The sequence below is a fragment of the Ipomoea nil genome, unplaced genomic scaffold (genome assembly GCF_001879475.1).
Source record: "Ipomoea nil cultivar Tokyo-kokei standard unplaced genomic scaffold, Asagao_1.1 scaffold2951, whole genome shotgun sequence".
NCBI lineage: Eukaryota > Viridiplantae > Streptophyta > Magnoliopsida > Solanales > Convolvulaceae > Ipomoea > Ipomoea nil.
The window spans coordinates 157,302-172,320 of NW_017619379.1; the positions used below are offsets into that span (position 1 = coordinate 157,302).

Consider the following 15,019-nt stretch of genomic DNA (forward strand, 5'->3'; position numbering starts at 1 on the left):
TCGTGATCTCTCCAAGTTGGTAAGGATTCGCCCGTGTCGGACTTGCCATGTTATTCACGACTAGCTTATAGGCCGATCTAATCGAAAACCGTCCGTCATCTTCCAGCCCCCACCCTACTTTTCTTGAACTAGGTCGTCCGCAAGCACGTAGCTCATCAAGCGCTGTTTGGTAATCATCGGCAAAATGCCTTCAGAGACTCCCATTTCCATCCGCGGCCTTCATCCCAATAATCACTCACATTCGCGAAGAGGTCCGGCAAGGGAAGCGGGGTGTTAAGCTGTGAATACAAAGGTGAGGGTGTGATCCACTTGTCCATCCAGAATTTGGTACTCCTCCCGTCGCGCACCACTCGATGGAACCTTCTTAAATGAAGCTCCAGGCCGCTACAATGCCACGCCACGCATTTGATACGTTGCGTCGCCCAGTTGTGCCACATTGCGGGGCCTCCGTCAGCCTGTATTTAGAGCTTAACGTCCTAGCCCAAAGACTATCGGCTTCCGATCTGAGGCGCCAACCGAGCTTTGCATATACCCATGTTCATCCGTTTCACTCCCAGGCCCCAGCATCTATCTCTGTCGTGACAAGATCCCAGTTAACCAAGCTCATTTTGTGCTCCTGATTCTTTCCACCCCAGATGAACTTCCTAGTCATCTTTTCGATTTCAAGTCCAATGCTTTTAGGGAGGGCTGCCGTTTGCATGGTGTAAGCAGGAATGGCGTTAAGTACGGCTTTCGCAAGAACAACTCGCCCCGCCATGGATAGCGTTCTTGCTTTCCAACCTTCGAGGCGTCCCGAGATTCTGTCCAGGAGGTCCGAAAAACTGGCACATGTAATCCGCCCATGGAAAGCCGGGACTCCCAAATATCGACCCATATCATTAGTACGAGTAATGATTAATTGCCAGGCGATGCTATCAGCGTTGTTGCCATCCATATTCTTTGGAAAGAATACATGTGACTTTGCCAGACTGATACGCTGTCCCGAGTCCCTGCAGAACCGGTCAAGGCATTCTTTGACTACTTCAACCTGCTCACTTGTGGCCTCTGTGAAAAGGACCATATCATCTGCAAAACAAAGATGTGTTAGTGTCGGCCCATTTGGTGCAATCTTTATACCTTTCCACCTGTGACTGTCCGTCGCAGAGACTATCATCTGACTAATCCTTTCCATGCAAAGAACAAAAATCGCTAGGGACATAGCGTCGCCTTGCCTGATGCCTCGGCCAGGGCGAAAGGTCTCTAACCGGTCCCCATTCCAGATGACTGAAAGCCTAGATGTCCGGACACAAGTCATGATGAGGTCCTTGATCGTGCCTGAAAAGCCCGCCCATTCGAGGGTGTCCTGAATGTAGTCCAAAAAAGCCGATCATAAGCCTTTTCGAGGTCTAACTTGATAGCCATGAACCCCTTCGCTCCCTGTTTCATCCGCATGGTGTGCATTACCTCCTGGAAGATGATAACATTATCTGAAATCTGGCGTCCCGGAACAAAGGAGCTCTGAAACGGTCCCACGATCTTTGGGAGGATAAGCTTAAGTCGGTTGATGATTGTCTTTGTGATGATCTTGTAACTCACGTTACAGAGGCTAATGGGCCTAAACTGTCTGATGTTCTCTGGATCTTTCACCTTAGGGATCAGTGCAATCAAGGTATCATTTAGGCCTTACAGAATTGTGCCACTTGCGAAAGCTTCCCGCACAAGAGCGTACACGTCCTCCCAACTCTGTCCCACATGTGCTGATAAAAACCTGCCTGGAACCCATCGGGGCCCGGGGCTTTGAAGGGCTTCATGTCTTTGAGGGCTTTGTGGACCTCGTCTTTAGTGACTGTCCTGTTGAAAACCGTCCAATCCAAAGTCTGGAAGCGGGGGGAAGTTTGCCTCCAAAAAGATATGTGCAACTCTATCTGGTTCAGGTGTGAAAAGTTTGATGTAGAACTCGCGTATATGTTCCCTCAACTCCTCCGTCCCCGAGAGCCACACACCGTTCTCGTCCATGAGTCTCTGGACAGAATTGCGGGATCTACGAATAGTAGTCGCAGCATGATAATAAGCAATGTTGCGGTCCCCCGAGCAGATCCAATCTTCCCTAGATTTCTAGAACCAGATGAGCTCTTCCTGATGAAGAATGATCTCAAGTTCTTCCCTGAGCTTTAATTCCAGCTTCGCTAGGCCTTTATGATAGTTTGCTGCTAAGGCCTTCTGGGCCGCACTAATCCGGGACATCAGGACTTTCTTGCGTTTAAACACATTTCCGAAGGACTCCTTGTTCCATTTAGCCAACTCTTCTGCCAGGGTACGTGTGTTATCCACAAAGCATCTGGTTGAGTTCCATGCCCTCCCCACTACGTCATGCACATCCGTACGGGTAAGCCAGGCCGCCTGAAAGGAGAAAGGAGCTGTGTGTAGTTGTTGTCGCTGTTGTTCAACCTGCAAAAGCAAAGGAGCGTGATCAGAAGCAATTCGCGCTAGGTGAGTAACGCACGGCCCAGGGAAATTGTTTCGCCAATCGGTGTTGCATAAGGCCCGGTCAAGTCGAGGGCCCTTGACACGTTCCGCCTCTTCGTTTTTGACCCAAATGAGCTTCGGCCCTGAGAAGCCCAGGTCAATGAGCCCCTCGTCTTGGATCCAGTTTCTGAAGTCCGCGCTTCGGTGCGAGGAGAAGGAGCTGTAATTACTCGTCTCTTCACTATTGAGAACCGCATTGAAGTCCCCCACGACAATCCAGGGGCCCGTGATGCTATTTTCAGCTTGACGAAGGTCAGTCCGCAAACGCCGATGCAGATGATGTGCCGGGCTACCATAGACTGAGGCAAGGTACCATGGCGGGTAGCTCCCTAAAACCACCTGCATAAGAATAAACTGGGGGTGAGTTCGGAGGACAGAAATCCGCACTGGATCAATGTTATATTTTTATTTATAAAATACTTAATATTTGTAAATATAAATAAAATTATTTACAAATATATTCCATATGTTAGTTTAATGTTTTCTTTTTTTTTTTTTTCTCACGTTTCGTTTTCTATATTTTTGAAATTGAGGTTTCTTGGTTTCTTGTTTCCAATTCTCTCCATTTCATATTTCCATGCTATATAGAAAATACTGAAAAAAAAATAAGTAAATAAGAAAAAGTTAATTTAATCAAAAAATAGTAAATAAGAGAGGCAAAATATGACATATAGAGTTATTCCTTTAAGAACATCTATGTTCCTATTTTCTTTTTCATTGTTAACAAAAGAGATATGTGACTCGATACTTATCTTCTTCACTATCATCAACAAAATAATCATGTAAAACAAAGCAATGAAATTTAGCGTAAGGGATCAGAAATTCATATTTGGAATCTTTGTTATTGATAATGGAGACAAAAATTGAAATGGACTAGGCCTCGTGCGGTGGAACTCTCTATTCTACTGCATAGTCCCGAAAGGGGTTACTGGACTCTTGGGCTGGACCACCTAGTCCCGCTTGAAGCCCTGGATAAAATAGTATGCGGGCTTGCCAGAGTACCGCGAGGCGAGTCTGTCTGGACCCGAGTTGTGTACCGTTTTTCCTAATCTCGTGACCAAAATCTATTTTTAAATATGGGGATTATTTCCATTGCTTGTTAAGTGTTTGGAAAATTATTTAATCCATTGATGAGGTGTTGAAGCCATGATTGATATCTATTATTTTGAAAGTTAGATATCTATTTTACACTTTTACAAATTATCTATATGTGTATCTATCTATAAAGTGTTATGTATTCTACTCATACCTAAATAAATGATTATCTATACTTTGAAATACAAAGTAGTATAAATACATAGCCTATGGGGAAAACTATTTGGTTACCTATATCTATATTAGTAGGGAAATAGGTCTAAGTGTCATACTTTGACAATATAAACAATATGGTATTTACATTATTACTATTGATATTGATAACTTTATGGGAGGATTATACCTATATTATTGTATGTGTTTGTCTTGTATACAAAGCAAGTAGAAGGGTTTGAGTTTTGTGATACTTCTATGAACCTTGCTACATGGTGTTAGCTACATCTTGTGTGATTAGGGCTAGAGAACAACTTAGACCGAAAACTGTAACACCCCCTAAAAACCATTCTATTTTTAAGCCTTAAACATGCAGATAACTAAACCAACAACAAACACAGCGGAAGACTGAAATATATATATATATATATATATATATATATATATATATATATATATATATATATATATATATATATAAACTGGAATACGGGGTGCTATGCCACGTTCACCAAAGGGATGAACGCACAGGCAACATCTGCAATGTTTAAATCTAAACCAAATATCTCATTGTACTACATCTAAGCTGGCTCGCAGGCCACAAAACGTAAGGGAGAAGCTATACTAGCGGGCACTAGACCGCGCACTCGTCTAAACATCACCTGAAAGAACACAATAAACATGGGACGAGTCCCGGTCAGCGAATAATGCTGGTAACCCACCAATACATGTGAAATAACATACATAAGTAAGATATAAGTTTGTAAAGCCATTTTAGAAACAAAACCAAGAGTAATAGTCAACACAAGACTCAACACTCTCAACAAGAATACGGGAACACATCCCAAAACCACAAAGAACAACACAACTCACAAGAAGCCTCAAGGTATGATCTATTATCACACTATAGATCAACACCCGACATACATAACTCAAAGGAATAGGTTCACACCCAATGGCAACACATGCTTTTGTGACTACTCAGTCACAAGAGAAAAACTCACAACAAAGGCTACACAAGCCCTCGTGACATCACCCATCACGAGTTGATATTCCTTCCTTATGCCCTGTTCCAACCTTATGGCTACCCCCAACCTTATATCTAGTTCCAACCTTTACCTCCCGGACCCCTGTACACCAAGTCAAACCTTATTCCCCCGGGAACCGTCGTTCCCCCTCCAACAGTCCCTCCAACAAAACCACTGATTTGATAGTACACGAGGGTACCGATCACACACGGCAACACATGCCCTGGATAACACATGTTATCCCAGAAATAAACATGTGAACCTTACACAAAGGCCACAAACTCCATAATCGCGTCACGGCCACCACGAGGATCGCTGCAATACCTTGGTGACTAGTGTCCCATACCACTAATCAGTAAAGCCACACACACATCACACCTCAACAGGAATCAATCAAAGGATCACAACGAAGATAAGAAACCATACTCAATCAAGGAATGGATCACAGTCCAACAACAACGATGAATAACACAAGTTATCATCAACCAAAGGAAGGTACAAACATCACACACGCTAGCATTCAAACACCAAACTAGCATGCTTATCAAACGGGTAAACCAAACGTAGTTCCGAGGAACACACAAGACCCATCACGGTTCAACGAATCACAATGTTGAACACTTAGCACGATTCAAGACACCAAAACCTACATGGAATCCTACCATATAGTTCTAGACATACGAAACATCAAGAAGACGCTCAAATAGTTCCACAAAAGAACATCGGGAAGTCGAAAGACCAAATACCGAGTGATCGAAAAGAATCACGGGGAACAAATCCCATAAAAACCATACCACGTGCCCCGCGGGTAGGGCCACGGGTAGGCCCCTAACCGTGGTCGGTGGTACAGGCCTCCATTTCCTTTGTACCCCGCGGGTGGGCGGCGGGTTGGACCTCTACCCGCCGTTCCGCCCGCGGGTACACACCTGTGCCCAAATAATCCCTTCGGGGATTTTAAACTCCAAGCTCAAATTCAAGTCCAAAACATGCCAAATCTCACCCAATACAACAAAATGACTTGAATCAAAGGAAATGCCAAGCAATGGCACAAATGAACCCTAAACACAAGCTCTAGATATGCATTTTCACAAGACAATGCATAAACACTCACATTTCATAGCAAAAACACATGTAGAATCCAAGAAATCACATATTGGTAAGCAAAATAGATTTTGTAGAGCATGGGTTACCTCTTGAAGACTAAAGACTTCACTTTACACCTCAACAAGCTCCTCACAAAGCTCACCTTCCAAACCCACTTCAAGAACACACCAAAAGATCATAAAGATCTTATCTTTAAGAAAAAACACCTTAGATAATACTAAAAACACAAGATGAACTTAGATCATACCCTCCTAAATGCCCAAATATATGAAAGGTTGAATCTTGGAAGCAACTCTTGAAGTTTTGGCAAGGCTTCAGTTTGGCTTGGAAGAAAAGCTATCTACCTTTTTAGAGAGAAGGTGGAGCTAGATTTTTAGAAAGTGTAAGGAAAGAATGAAGGTGGTCTACTAGGTTAGGTTACAATACTAATACCAAGTGAAAGGTCAAGAATACCCTTACTAACATAAGGAAGTGTAAGGGAACAAGGGAACTCCCTATAAAGCTTAAGGTACAACTTTGACTTTGGGGTTGACTAGTCAATTACTAGTCCCCGACTATTGAATTTTCAGGATTTTTAGGAATTAATTCCCCAATTGAAATAGGGTTAATTACTCAATTAATCCCTTAATTGAATTTGGATTTCGGGATGTCACATCATCTCCCCCTTCAAAGAAGCTTCGTCCCCGAAGCTTGGGTACGACGAATTAAAAGCAAGCGGTGATAGGAAACAACATTGTGACAAGAGGTTCAAAAACAAACTCTTTTGGTCAAAACTCAAAAGGATTCTCAAGAATTTCAAAGCAAGAAAGAAGGCATTTCAAATCAAGGATTGGCAAGAGTTTAACAAACGGATAGTTTGAGCATCACAAACTCTAGCCTCAACACAAACACCGACTTCTAGCCAACCACTAAGAACTAGACAACCAACATAAAACACTAACTGCAAAGCTAACTAAGCAACCAGGCAACAAACAAAAACAAGCACAAAAGCAAACCACAAACAACCAACCAACGGTAACAACAGCTAGGAAGATACAACTACTAAGGAAGGACAAACAAGATAGCCACAGCTCCACACTAGAAGGACTCGCTCTCCGACTCCTTGGACTCTTCGTCATCTTCTCCCCTACGGCTTGAACTGGCTTTAATCTGATCTAGCCTTTGGTGCACGACGACGAACTGCGTCTTCATGAACGCGAAGCCCTCCTCGATCATGCGGTTCTGCTGACGAAGCAAGGTGACAACGCACTCCTCATGCGTCATGGAGTCGTGCTCCCTCTTGGTGCGAGCTTCCCTTCTTCGTTGATTCTCTTCACTTTCCGAATCACTTTCTTCGACCTCAACAGCTTCCAGTGCTTCCACCTCATCCTCACAATCGGCTTCATCTTCAACTTCTTCATCGCCTCCCAAACTCTGAATGGCGAGGTTCAACTTCCCGGCATGGATCCCAAGCTCGGCTGCCAACTTGGCCCTTTTTTCAGGTGCTTTCCGTGCCACTTCTTCAAGCGTGATGTAGTCACCAATCATCCAGCTGAAACAAATTGCAACTCCTAAGATTGGCGGCATCCAACACCAACTTTCCCACAGCCTTCGGAAGACAACCATCTACACTTACACATTTCCTAACCAAAATCCAACTCAACACCATCCCATACGGTAGGCTTTTCAGGTTATGATCACGACAGAAAACCATGTGCTGCAACATCAAAGCTGGTAGGTTGAACTTGACCATATTCTTGAGACAAAAGGCAAAGGTGCACTTCAACTTTCCCAACAACTTGCTTTTGTTGTTATTAGGCAAAAAACAATCTAACACCAACATAACCAAAATCCTTTGTTCCGCTGATAACCACTTTTTCTCTGGCCTTGAAGCTTGAGTGAAACCACTCGTGCGACCTAACAAATAGCTCAAATAGTCCCGGTACCCCATGGTATCCGTACTAATCCTTGAATGACCAATATACTGAGCAACTCCTGAAGCAGTTAAACTCAAAAGCTGAGTCAGCCTCTTTTCAGATAGCACAAGCCTTCACACCTCTCACTTAAGAAGTGATCTCAAGCATATCACCCTCCTTTGTCACAACCATGTGACGATAAAATTCCTTAACCAAACTCGGGTAAGTCTCGGCCCTTATGGCGAGAAACCCATCCAACAAACCTTGGAATCTAAGCATATCCAACAAAGAATTAGGAAAAAATTCTGGATCAAAGGCTTTACCTTCAAGAACAAGGTAGTGGGCATCCACCCATTCCACTTTTCTAGCTAAGCTTGACCTTCTAGGCATGGTAGGAGATGACCCAAAGCTCAACAAACAAAGTCGACAACTCTTCTTCTTCTACTCCTTCGTCTCGCTGCTCTTCTCTCTCTCTCTCTCTCGCGGCTCTCTCTCGGCGACGCAGCTCCGGCGGGCGGCGAACGACGGTGGCGGATGGCTGCTACGCCGGCGGTGGGGTGGCGGGTGTAGGTGGTGGCGACGGGTGGAAAGGTTTTGGGTGGTTCACGGGTAAGGAGAAGAAGAAAGGAAAATTTGGGAAATTAGGGATTTTGGGGAAAAATTGGGGGAAAGATGATTTAATTTGGGAATTTGGGTAAAGTGGGAATTTATGGTTTAGATGGAATTAAGATTGAATAAGTTCTAAAAAAGACAATTAGCTTAAGTGGTTTAGTGGTTGGGTTGGCAAAGAGTAGGTTTGGGTTCAAAACTCAAGAGTTACAATTAAACATTTTGGCTTGACTTTTAAGCTACTCAAGGAAGAATTTTTGGTAAGGATTTTCTATTCTCAACTTCAAAGAATACTTGGGAAATTGTAGAGGGTTCTCAACAGAAAGGTTGCAAGAATAACTAAGTGCAAGGATTGTAGAATTAACCCAAACACGATTCATTCCAAAGGTGGATAGCTAACTTCGCAACGAAACTCATTTCGTCAAAACTAAGGAAGTCACTAAACAAGAAGAGCTTACACTTAACTCCAAAAGAATCATTATCAAAGAAAAGCATGCCAAGGATTGCCAAGTAACTCAAATAGGCACGAAGAAGCACAAGATAACACTCAAGACAGCAAAGAACACGATACCCACGAAAAACAAGGATAGGCTAGGAAAGGATTACCTGCCAACTCCTCCTCCACCAAACCATCGGACTCTGCCTACGAACGCTCCATCACGAAGACCCTCTCAAGTGGCCTAGCTCCAGCTGCTCCACGGCCCGAACTACCTCCCGATGCTCCTCCGGCTCCCGGGGGTGGCGGCAACGCCCTCTGATTGGCTTGCTGGGACACTCCGCAACTTTGTGACCACGATCTCCACAACGAAAGCATCGCAGCACGAAGCGGTTGCAACTTTGACCGATATGCATCTTCCCACATCGCTGACAAGGAGATGCCTTGGCTTGATTCCCTTGCTCCATTCGGCTAGGTCCTTGAGTTGAGGATGACACGTTCTTGGCTTGAAAACTCGGTCATGGCTTCTTGAAGGTGGAAGAACTTCCGCTCTTAGTCCTCTTCCTTGCTAGCTCATAAGATCCTCTCTGAAGCTGCTGAACACGATACAGATCGGCGGCACTCACGTAGGCATCCTTAAGAGAACTCGGCCTGCTCACAGTCAAAGCTTTTCGCGCCTCATAATTCAAACCGACCACGAATTTCTCGACCTTGGCGAGCTTCGTAGGCATGAGCATCCGAGCAAAACGCACCAACTCCAAGAACTTCTTATGGTATTCGACCACAGACAAAGACCCATGCTGCAGATGGAGAAACTCTTCATACATGGCGGCTCGCACATGTGCCGGGTAAAACCTCTCGCGCATCTTGTCCTTAAGCGCGGACCAGTCGAACTCAGGCTCTTCAAGGTAGGTCGGGCCCTCATGAACCCATCACAGATCAGCTTCATGGCAAAATTAAAACGTTTCCAGTTCTACCCTTCTCTCTTCAGGACAACCCACGACTGCGAAGATTTTGTCGAACACCCTCATCCATTCTTCCAAAACCACTGGGTCTTCCTCACCCGCGAAGGTTGGCGGCCTGTGTCCTGACACCAAGCGATCTATATCCCGGTGCCCAGTAGGTTGAGGAGACGGCATAGGGTGGTTGTTGTTCAGTAAGGCTTCACTAAGCGTCTGCATCGTCTGCGTTAGCTGGTGGAGATTCTGAGCGAGCTGCTCGTTCGTTGGGGTCTCCGGGGTGCGTGCTCGGGGATGAGGAGGCATCGCAAACTTCTACAACAACAACACGGTTACCAAAAGATAGCAAACAAACAAAGAACAGAAAAAGCAACACTCAGCTCACCGCGCAACCAAGAGTCCTAAGCCTAACACTTAAATTCTTAAGGTCGCTTAAAAGTCTCAAACCACACTTAGCCACATAGAAAGTCTAGACTTAACCCTCCTAGGCTCAAACCTAGGCTCTGATACCAACTGTAACACCCCCTAAAAACCATCCGATTTTTAAGCCTTAAACATGCTAGCAGATAACTAAACCAACAACAAACAGAGCGGAAGAATGAAAGATAGATATATATAAATAAACTGGAATACGGGGTGCTATGCCACGTTCACCAAAGGGATGAACGCACAGGAAACATCTGCAATGTTTAAATCAAAACCAAATATCTCATTGTACTACATCTAAGCTAGCTCACAGGCCACAAAGCGTAAGGGAGAAGCTATACTAGCAGGCACTAGACTGCGCACTCGTCTAAACATCACCTGAAAGAACACAATAAACATGGGACGACGCCTAGGTCAGCGAATAATGCTGGTAAACCACCAATACATGTGAAATAACATACATAAGTAAGATATAAGTTTGTAAAGCCATTTTCGAAACGGAATATATATATATATATATATATATATATATATATATATATATATATATATATATATAAGTAAAAAACCAAGAGTAATAGTCAACACAAGACTCAACACTCTCAACAAGAATACGGGAACACATCCCAAGACTACAAAGAACAACACAACTCACAAGAAGTCTCAAGGTATGATCTATCATCACACTATAGATCAACACCCGACATGCATAACTCAAAGGAATAGGGACACACCCAATGGCAACACATGCCAAGGCAACACATGCCTTTGTGACTACTCACGTCACAAGAGAATAACTCACAACAACGGCTACACAAGCCCTCGTGACATCACCCATCACGAGTTGATATGCCTTCCTTATGCCGTGTTCCAACCTTATGGCTACCCCCAACCTTATATCTAGTTCCAACCTTTACCTCCAGGACCCCTGTACACCAAGTCCAACCTTATTCCCCTGGGAACCGTCGTTCCCCCTCCAACAGTCCCTCCAAAAAAACCACCGATTTCATAGTACACGAGGGTAGCTATCACACACGGCAACACATGCCCTGGATAACACATGTTATCCCAGAAATAAACACGTGAACCTTACACAAAGGCTACAAACTCCATAATCACATCACGGCCACCACGAGGACCGCTGCAATACCTTGGTGACTAGTGTCCCATACCACTAATCGTGCAATCCAGGTAAAGACACACACACATCACACCTCAACAGGAATCAATCAACGGATCACAACAAAGATAAGAAACCATACTCAATCAAGGAATGGATAACAGTCCAACAACAACGATGAATAACACAAGTTATCATCAACCAAAGGAAGGTACAAACAACACACACACTAGCATTTAAACACCAAACTAGCATGCTTATCAGACGGGTAAACCAAACGTAGTTCCGAGGAACACACAAGACCCATCACGGTTTCAACGAATCACAATGTTGAACACTTAGCACGATTCAAGACACCAAAACCTACATGGAATCCTACCATATAGTTCTAGACATACGAAACATCAATGAAGACGCTCAAATAGTTCCACAAAAGAACATCGGGAAGTCAAAAGACCAAATACCGAGTCAAAAGAATCACGGGGAACAAATCCCATAAAAACCAGTACCACGTGCCCCGCGGGTAGGGCCACGGGTAGGCCCCTACCCGTGGTTCCGCCCGCGGGTACATGCCTCCATTTCATTTGTACCCCGCGGTTGGGTGGCGAGTTGGACCTCTAACCGTCGTTCCGCCCGCGGGTACACACCTGTGCCCAAATAATCCCTTCGGGGATTTTCAACTCCAAGCTCAAATTCAAGTCCAAAACATGCCAAATCTCACCCAATACAACAAAATGACTTGAATCAAAGGAAATGCCAAGCAATGGCACAAATGAACCCTAAACACAAGCTCTAGATATGCATTTTCACAAGACAATGCATAAACACTCACATTTCATAGCAAAAACACATGTAGAATCCAAGAAATCACATATTGGTAAGCAAAATAGATTTTGTAGAGCATGGGTTACCTCTTGAAGACTAAAGACTTCACTTTACACCTCAACAAGCTCCTCACAAAGCTCACCTTCCAAACCCACTTCAAGAACACACCAAAAGATCATAAAGATCCCATGTTTAAGAAAAGACACCTTAGATAATACTAAAAACACAAGATGAACTTAGATCTTACCCTCCTAGATGCCCAAATATATGAAAGGTTGAATCTTGGAAGCAACTCTTGAAGTTTTGGCAAGGCTTCAACTTGGTTTGGAAGAAAAGCTATCTACCTTTTTAGAGAGAAGGTAGAGCTAGATTTTTGGAAAGTGTAAGGAAAAAATGAAGGTGGTCTACTAGGTTAGGTTACAATACTAACACCAAGTGAAAGGTCAAGAATACCCTTACTAACATAAGGAAGTGTAAGGAACAAGGAACTCCCTATAAAGCTTAAGGTACAACTTTGACTTTGGGGTTGACTAGTCAATTACTAGTCTCCGACTATTGAATTTTCAGGATTTTTAGGAATTAATTCCCCAATTGAAATAGGGTTAATTACTCAATTAATCCCTTTAATTGAATTTGGATTTCGGGGTGTCACAGAAACATGGAAGGGTCTAACTCTCGTGTAAACGTCAAATGATGAGAAAGATCATTGGACTAGTAAGAAGACGAAAGAAAAGGATAATCAAGTGAAGATTCATCCATTCATCCTGTCAAGACTTCAAAGCTGTTGGAGAAACACGTCATTTCCATTCTACCCTCAACTCTGAAGAAGAAGTTGATAAAGGCGGAGTAAACTCAAGGAGTTGAAAAACCTTCCAAGTAGCTGTCCGCTTAGTGATCAAGGAAGCTAGCTTGAAGTAGTTTGTACTTGGAGTGATAGTGCACACTCTTTCACAAGTTGTCAAAGAAGAGTGGAGTTGGCTTCGTTAATAGCCGAACCACTATAAAAATTCCTCTCTCCATCTCCCTTCACTTTCGTATAACTATCTATCTGGCATTGCATGCATATTGACCAAACCCTAAGCTTCTCATAATCAAACTGTGCAAAGCATATTGTAAAACGAACTCATTTTTTCCGCTGCGTTTATCTACTAAAAGGAATTGATTTCTAGTTTTCGAGAAGAGTCTATTCACACCCCCCCCCCCTCTAGACTCTCTTTCGACCCTAACGAGACCAACAAGTGGTATCAAAGCGGTTACCTTGAACTGTAAACATTTTACTTTTACTTGTGAATGCCGGTGAACACATTAATTAATATGTAATTAATAGTGAATGCGGGTAAACACTTTTTATAATAAAAGCTAATGTTGATCTTATAAGTTTAAATTTGTTTATTTATTTTACATTTAATGTTGATTTTGGTTTTAAATTTTCTTAACTAAGTTTGTTCTCACTTGATTCATCATTATAATATATATATATATACTTAGCTATTGTTAAAAATATATTTCTTCAAAACTTTAATCATTTTAAATAACATTTATATTTATATTAATAATAATAAAGTTTCTATCTCAATTATAAATCATTTTAATTAAAGTGATAACGAAGTGATAATGTTGCACAAGTAATTAAAAATAAAAAATCTTTTTATTATTATATTGTACATAGTCTGATCCCTATAAGCTAGGTTTTACGTACTATATATCATTTCTGACGTTCGCGCTCACAAATCACAATAAATAAATAAATAAATAAATAAATATATATATATATATATATATATATATATATATATATATATATATATATATATATATATATATTTCATGTACTCCCTCCCTATAATGATTAATTCGATCATATCATTATATTATGGCGGATAGATCTGCACTCATCGATCAGCTATGGACGTCGAATCATCGGTAGATCTTGCATTCTTTACTTTTCTGCCATTATTATTATCATTTCTTGTTCTTGTTAATCTCAACAGTTAGTTACTTGGTTATAAATTGAACATTCTGAATTTTTTTTTTTTTTTTTTTTTTGCGCTTAATGGTGTTTTTTTAATATATATATTTGAATAAATGTTTTAGGCATATGAACAACTAAGAATAATACATCATCAGCTCTGGACACCATACAGATTGATTTGGTAATAGTTAGAATGAAGCTGTAATTTGACTTAATAAATAGTACTCTGTATAAGATTATTTATTTACTTGCTTGTGTTCTTAGCTTAGCTTGTACTCATTCATATTCACCCTCATATGATGAAATGGTTAACGTGATTCCTAAACTTTATTCAATTTCAAATATTTGTTATTTATATTCATTTCTTTAGTTTAATTTTCCGTTATCATTTTTGGATTGCAAGTTATTTTAGTGGGTTATCAATTAAACAACAACTTCACAATTATGCTTCTATACATACTTCATCAGTTTGTCATGGACAATCAAATTAAAGCCGCAACGCGTACCACAAATTCGATCAATCACACGATATCCTGCCCTTTCTTGATGCCAAACTAACACACACACACACACAAATATATGTATGTATATATATACATATATACATACATATATATATATATATATATATATATATATATATATATATATATATATATATATATATATCCACACTTTGAATATCATATCCATTTTCAATCCACACACAGTGCATTGCATGTTGGTCTAAAAGTTGGACTAGATAGATAGGGATGGAATACGTACCTATTTTCTAATATTTTTCTTGAGTGTTTTTTATCTAATATTAACCACTTGTGAATGCCGATGAACACATTAATTTATATGTAAAAGTGAATGCCGGTACACACTTTTTAAAATAAAATCTAATGTT

General features: G+C 41.7%; 1 protein-coding gene across 1 annotated transcript; it reads right to left on the reverse strand.

Annotated features, from left to right (window-relative positions):
* Window positions 1-547: 547 nt before the first annotated feature.
* On the reverse strand, window positions 548-9,251 carry LOC109162582. The gene is made up of 5 exons (XM_019311253.1): window positions 9,041-9,251; window positions 2,102-2,891; window positions 1,722-1,830; window positions 1,444-1,626; window positions 548-1,342 (listed from the first exon to the last, which is right to left on the reverse strand). Exons 1-5 carry the CDS (start codon window positions 9,249-9,251, stop codon window positions 548-550), a joined length of 2,088 nt encoding a protein of 695 aa, XP_019166798.1.
* Between the last annotated feature and the right edge of the window lie 5,768 nt (window positions 9,252-15,019).

What these genes read in the sequence shown, in the direction of transcription:
- LOC109162582 (XM_019311253.1), bottom strand. Translation starts at nt 9,251, where the DNA reads ATGTGGGAAGATGCATATCGGTCAAAGTTGCAACCGCTTCGTGCTGCG. An exon ending in GAGGGTCTTCGTGATGGAGC is followed by an intron (nt 2,892 to 9,040) that starts GTTCGTAGGCAG and finishes ACATTGATCCAG; the next exon opens with TGCGGATTTCTGTCCTCCGA. An exon ending in ATCAGCACATGTGGGACAGA is followed by an intron (nt 1,627 to 1,721) that starts GTTGGGAGGACG and finishes CTGATCCCTAAG; the next exon opens with GTGAAAGATCCAGAGAACAT.